General features: G+C 36.0%; 1 protein-coding gene across 1 annotated transcript in view; it reads right to left on the reverse strand.

Moving 5' to 3' along the window:
* LOC118750313 overlaps positions 1–7,140 on the reverse strand; it is a gene marked incomplete at its 3' end in the record, with an annotated part of 14,315 nt that extends 7,175 nt beyond the window's left edge. The window contains exons 1-3 of the mRNA XM_036485032.1: positions 7,054–7,140; positions 6,536–6,560; positions 4,274–4,416 (exon numbers count right to left, since the gene is read on the reverse strand). Coding sequence (XP_036340925.1) covers positions 4,274–4,416; positions 6,536–6,560; positions 7,054–7,140 — 255 coding nt within the window. The remainder of the gene's footprint in view (positions 1–4,273; positions 4,417–6,535; positions 6,561–7,053) is intronic.

A 7,140-nucleotide genomic window follows, 5' to 3' on the forward strand; every position in this document is an offset into this window, starting at 1 on the left:
TAAATTATGATTTGCATTCTATTCTTAAGTGGTCAAATGAAAACCTGATTCTCCTTAATGCAAGGAAATCATATGTGCTTCCAATATGCAAGGATAAGATCCAGCCCTCTGAGGTCTTTCACCTATATCTTGGTGCTGATATTCTTCAATTAGTTGATAAAGTAAAAAATCTTGGCTTCATAGTAAATTCTAGACTGACTTGTGAGGATCACATAAATGATGTAGTTAAAAAAAATTTACTATACACTGCGGTGTCTCCGAGCTACCTCTGCTTTTACACCCCAAGACACTTAGAAAAAAATAGTAATTAGTCTAATTGTTCCCCTCATTACTTATTCTGATGTAGTGTATAGTGAACATGACTCTCAATCATTTCTAAAACTTAATGTTGCTTTTAATTTTGCCACCAGATATGTACATTGGTTAAAGAAATTTGATCATTTAAATACCCTCAGAAACTCGATACTGGGATGCGACCTAAGAAATTTCTTAAAAGCTCGAAATTGCATTTTTATGTTGAAACTGATTATGTTTAGGAAACCGGAATACCTGTATGAAAAACTCAAGTTCCCTAGAAGAGTACGCTCTTCCAGTTTTATTTTACCGAAATATAATTATCTTAACACATCGAGATTATTTTTTGGTTAAGCTGTAAAACTTTGGAACTCTCTGCCAGCATCTTTGAAGAACTCTTTACGTAAGCACAACTTCCAAGGTCTTATCGACGATTAGTTTTCTAATAAAACAACTTAAATGGATATAAATTTTCTATGTTGGTTATTGTTATAACTCTGTATAATTATAAGTACTATAAAATTTGTTAATTCCTTGTTATATCTTCTTGTTTTCCTATATTTAATGTTCTTATCCTCTTTATTTCTTATTGTGCAATAAAAGATTTAATCTTAATGTACTAATGTATATACGATATCAAATAAACTGAAATTGAAATTGAATATATAAAAAAACAAAAAAAAAATAATAAAATAAAATAGTTTAGTGAAAGTACCACATTTCACTGCTTTTGGACTGCTCGGAACTAGTTACTATCGGACTGGTTCGTTTTTGGCGAAAAAGAACTAGAACTGAACTAGAAATTTGGTTCACTAGCTCGTGTTTTCCCTACAGGGAGGGTTTGGAAATTCTCATTTATGATTATTCGTTTTCATTCATTTATGAGATTTATCATGATCGATAATATTCCAAATCTATTTTTGCATTCTTTTATCGCGAGTGAAAAATGCAAACAAATTTATCATCTCTCACATTCGGAATGCGATCGACAAAAAAATTTCCGCTGCTTTTCATTCGCGATCGAAAAAAGCTAAGAAATTTCCTCTCAGGGCGTGGTTATGCCACCAATTTTAATTGGCAATCAAAAGAGAAAAAATTTCGGTGATTCGTGAGAAGTGGTTACGCTCTGTTTTCTGATTGGCGAGCACAGGGTTGCTTCTTAAGAAATGCCTTTTTCCATTTCATACAATTTCGCACACAATGGCAGCACTGAAGTAAAAATGCAAATAAAAATGCATCAAAATTGAAGTCGGAAAGTGAAAAGTGGAAGAACAACTTAATATTTTTTCTTTCTATAATATTTAATTTTTATAATAATGTTTTTTTTTTTAATATCTACTTTATATTAATAATAAAAAACTATTTTTCACTATTCTAATATTTAATACTAATACTTTTTCGCAAAATAGCGTATTGCCACCCTGAAAATTTGGCATGCTGGCTGTTCGGTTCACCCAGCAAATCGTGCTGGCTGTTCGATTTCGAAAATGCTCTCACTCCGTGCTGTGCACAATAACAATTGCACGGTCATTGCCAATCGAAATTGGTGGCGTAACCACGGCCTCACTCGAATATGAGAAGTCTGAGCATTGCCGATGTCGGCCTCTCATAAATAAGAAAAACGATGCAAGTAATCCATTCGCGATCACTCACAACAGCTTAGAAACTTATCGCGACAAATTTTTAACGATGTCCCAATTTGCCAAACGTCGTCGTAACGACGTCGTTTCCGACTCGTTCCGGTAAACAATTTGTCCGATGAAAAGCACACTTCGCCGGCGAGCCGCAAAAACGACTCCCCTGCAGCCCGCAAAAAACGATATACAGTATATTTTGCTTAGCTGCACATCCTTCTTTGCACGAAAAACTTGTGCACTTAACCGAAAAAGGCACTTAAGCGAATTTTGTTTACTACTTCAATGAGGAAGGTATCCAAATCCCTATGAAACCAAATAATGGAGAAGCACTTACCACGTAGAAATTACTGCAAGCGAAATTTTTACCGAATAGTATCTAATTATCTATATTACTGCATAAATTGATAGCCATTTTCGTTGTTCCGCGAGATGAGCAAAATAAATAAAAGCTTGTAAAATTAGGTAATTGTAGGGTCAGTGCAGGTAAACGTAATACTTTCTTCGATAATTGATACTAGTTGCACAATTTTTAAGGCAGGTATCGCCAATGTGCAGGTATGTTGGATGCATCTATCGGAGCAGTTTCCTTATAAATGTTTAAAATAATGCCTCTGATGCACATTTTGGGGTAGGTATCTTAAATGTGCACTTAAGCATAAAGGCAGCAAAGCAAAATATACTGTACTAGCGAACTACAAAACGATGCTCAAAATTGCTAGAAAATTAAAAACAATTTTTTTAGTTTAAAATAGTTTAATTTAATTCGGTTGATTTTTTCTCAAAGTTTTTTTAATTATATATACATACTTAAATATTAATTAAAAGGAAAAATAAGGAAAACATTTAGTCATAAAATACAAACAAAAATTTTAATATATTACTACACCCTGGGTCAAAGATATTGGCAAATTTTAACAATTAATTTTTTTGTTACTTCATTTTAGTTATCTTTAAAATTAATTAAAATTGGGTGTATTTTTTAACAAGGACCATGTAGTTCAAAATTAAAGCAATGTGCAGTACACATACATATATATGTATATATGAAAAAATTTCAAGCCATTAGAAAAGAGCAAAGTAAATATTTCGTTTATGGCTTCAAACTTTGTACAGAACAATTTTCCCCATATGAAATACCATCAGCTACTATTCACTACTCAAATTGCGTAAAGCCTGAAGGACCTCTTTGTAGACTCGACGTAGTAGATATATGTAAGATCTTTAAAATTAAGGTGGCCAATGAATTGCATTTTATCACATTAATTTCGAAAAATTGGAAATGCACTTTTGTTAAAATTAAGACACCTACATATGTATTTCAATTATAATTATTATTAATGTTTTATTTTTCGTACATTTTTTATACCAAATTTAAAGTAAAAGTACAGTTTTCTACCAAATTTAAAAAAAAACTTCACAACCACAAATTTTATTTCTTATTAATAAGGCCACTAGAGTGAATTACACTTTTATAAAAAAATATTATTAATACTGAAAAAAAAGATGTAGGTGGCTTAATTTTCTGAGCACAAGTGTACATTGTGGATTCCATATTCTGTCATGATAAAAATTTTCATAATAAAAACGGTTTACTATCCAAATGAATAACTTTAATTTATGCTTATATATATAAAAATTTGGACGTGGTACTTGTCCAACCTAGACCGAAGGTTCCTCAAAAAACTTGTAGGTTCGAAGAAACGGATTCGTTTCGAGTTCACCCAAACGACTTCACCAGGGCGACGTCGTAACGGCTTCACCAGAGCGACATCGTAACGACGTCGTTTCGAGTTCACCCAAACGACTTCACGACAGCGACGTCGTTTCGAGTCCACCCAAACGACCTCACCAGGGCGACGTCGTAACGGCTCCACCATAGCGACATCGTAACGACGTCGTTTCGAGTTCACCCAAACGACTTCATGAGAGCGACGTCGTAACGACATCGTTTAGAGTTCACCCCAACGACTTCACCAGAGTGACTTCGTAACGACGTCGTTGCGAGTTCACCCAAACGACTTCACCAGGGCGACGTCGTAACGGCTTCACCAGCAGTGCGCTTCACTACGCTATTTTAACAACACTTGTTATCGTTATGTCAACTAAACAACAATTTTATCGATTTTGCTATTCAGAAAACGTTTCCTTAACAACACTGGCCTTCGAAAAATCAGCTGTTATCGTTTACGATTCCGCTATTGCTAAATTGTCGACATCTCAATTGGAGTTGTCAATTTTGTGTTAGCGAAAATATCTAAACAAATAAAAGTAACTTAAACCGCAAAAAAAAAGAAGTAAATAAAAATTAGAGATGGCTTTTGAATTTGTAGCGTTAAGCTTACCTCAAAACGAGCCAGTGACAAATTTCTCAACGGTGGATCGGCGTTTTCTGCGGTATATTGATAATCCCCTAGATCTCCCATCTTCAGAGTTCCAGAAGCTTTACCGTGTGCGTCCAGGCATGGTGGCGGACGCGGTTGAACGGCTGGAATGGATATTTACTTTTATAAAGTTTTACATGTGTCAATAAATTCACTTTTGTTTTGAAATGTTCTTTGCGCTTTGCGATTCTACGCCACGGGATGTTATCAACGGCCTGTAGGGGAACAATGGGGAATTTCACTGAGTCAGTCATCTACCAGCCGCTGCATACACAAGGTAACCGAAGCCATCAATAGCCGTTTATTCTTGTCGGAAGTGAAGTTCCCCATGACCCAAATAGAACGTCAAGCTGGCAAGGAAGCGTTTTCCTTAGCTCCTGCGCCTTTCGTCGGAGGACCCATCAGGGCTATCGACTGCACCCTCATATCCATTTTGGGTCCTAAACATAATGAGGAAGCATACGTCAATCATCATGGATATCCCTCCATAAATGTGCAAATGGTAAGCAAAGCATTTGAAATGAAGTATATTGTTAATTGTTTATTGTATTTGCTATAGATATGTGACCCAAATCTTGAAATCCTTAACGTGAATGCCAGGTATCCGGGAGCACGACATGACTCCTATATTTGGAGCTCTTCCGCTGTGCGACAAGTCATGTTTCTTTAAGGGGCTTCTGGATACCCCTTAAAGCCATGGCTCATAACTCCTTTACCCAACCAGCCAGAAGGGTCACAAAAATTTCGGTACAATGGGGCGCTCTGCAAGGCACGGAACCCGATTGAGAGACTCTTTGGCGTCCTCAAAGGAACTTGGCGATGGTTATCACAACAAAGGGTTCTGCTATATGACCCCGCTTTCGCTGGTAAAGTCGTTAACGCGTGTGCAGCCCTTCACAACATTCGTTTGAGTGAGCGGTCAATTAGCGACCCTATTGAAAATTTTTCAACAGATTTTGAGAATTCGGACAGAATTTTTTTGCCTTAATCGTATATTAACATTAATCACACTAGATCATAAGCCTTTATAGAAGGTATAACCTCTATTCTTCTCATTTCTTATGTTAAATTTTCCCCTTAATCCAAATATGCAGTCAGAGATTTAGAAAGTAAATCCGTTTTCAAGGTATACATAAATTTCGGATTTTGAGAACTGAAAAAAGTTCACTCACTCAATTTAAATTTCTTTTTATGCTAGTAAAGCTTTTACATTTGCTATCATTTATTTCAGCATTATTGATTTATTGCCAAATTTGCATATGCATGTTGGCATAGACGATAGCAAATTTAACAAGCTTCACTAGTATAAAAATAAGTATAAATTCAGTGAGTGGACTTATTTCAGTTCTCAAAAAACCGAAATTTATATATCGTCGCCTGGGTAAACGATTTTCGTATGTTGATTTCGGCAGGTTGTGGGAAATCGCGATTGAAGTTTGGAATGCAATTTCTCAAAAACGCGAAGATAGATATTCTCCAAGGTTTCTGAAAATGTTACTAGTTCACAAAAGTCTCTAATTATTTAATTTTTTATTTTTAATGTTAATTAGCTTTGAGTTTAGGAAGGATTTTCTTTCTCATCGTATGAAATACGACAAAATGTGATCGAAATTTCTACTAAATTAACGATCTCAATATCTCGCAAACTAAAGGAGATATCCAAAAACGGAGAACGTCATTTTTAAGATATTGAGGAGTTTAATATGGCTGCATCACTAACTAAATTTTTACTAAATTATAGAAAAAATTTTATATTACTGCATCTATAACTAAAAATCGTCAAAACTGCGCTTACGACAATCTTTTACCCAGGCGACGATATACCTTGTAAACGGATTTCTTCTATACAACGCATGAACAAATATGTTTTTAAAAGGAATAAAATGCGCAATAATGTTCTCCGTATCTGCGGAGCTCCCGCGCCAGCTGGAATGGTACCTCCACCAGTCTGGCGAAACTTTCTATCAGCATCTATGTATTTTAAAAAACAATCATTAAAAATTGTAAAATCTATTAATAAAATATTTACTTTGGTTGCATCGGCTTGCGTTTTGGCAATTTCCAAAAATTTATTTTGGACGTCGATTGTACGAGGAGGATCAGCCTCTCTCTTCCTCTTCAATCCTCTACGCGGGGTTCTGAGTGTTGGAGTTTCCGGCCGCGTCTCCTCCTCTATTAAGCCTTCGCAATCCACCACTTCATTCAGGAAAACAATCTACTCACCGTCTTCCATGGCCAATTGGGGCTCCTAATAATGAAAAAGTTGTTAATACTGAGTCAGAAATAAGTCACACAGACTCATGGCCCTCAATATAGTTGCTCCCGATGATGGCCACGACCCGCTCCTCCAGCTCTGTTAAAGGAGCTTGCTTAACGGGCTTATTGCCTGTTAGCGGCTGCTGCCTTTTCCTGTCGCGCACTCGAACACTGGTTCTGCTCTTCAAATTGCGCCATACCTATGTACGTAAGAAGAAAAAAGTATCATAAAAATTAACAGGTACAATGCTCCAAACAATGAATGCATGTACACACAATAAACGAGACTGTGCACAGTGACAATGCATGGGATTGACTCCACTTGTATGTATACTTTTATAAGACAACCGATATTCTTACGTTAATAATTATTTTCACAAACAACAGACCTTAATAAAAGTGATGAATTTTTCCCAATTTACCAGTTTGTACGCAACGCATCGTTGCTTGCTGGTACGTTCAAACTTAATGGGCTTATTACTTACTGTACGCCACTGTTCGGTGGACTTTTGAGTGCCTCCAATGGCATTTAAATTGGAAGCCATCTTCTCCCACTTCTTCTCGTGCTCCAT

Source organism: Rhagoletis pomonella, unplaced genomic scaffold (assembly GCF_013731165.1).
Source record: "Rhagoletis pomonella isolate Grant_MI unplaced genomic scaffold, Rhpom_1.0 Rhpom_scaffold_00203, whole genome shotgun sequence".
NCBI lineage: Eukaryota > Metazoa > Arthropoda > Insecta > Diptera > Tephritidae > Rhagoletis > Rhagoletis pomonella.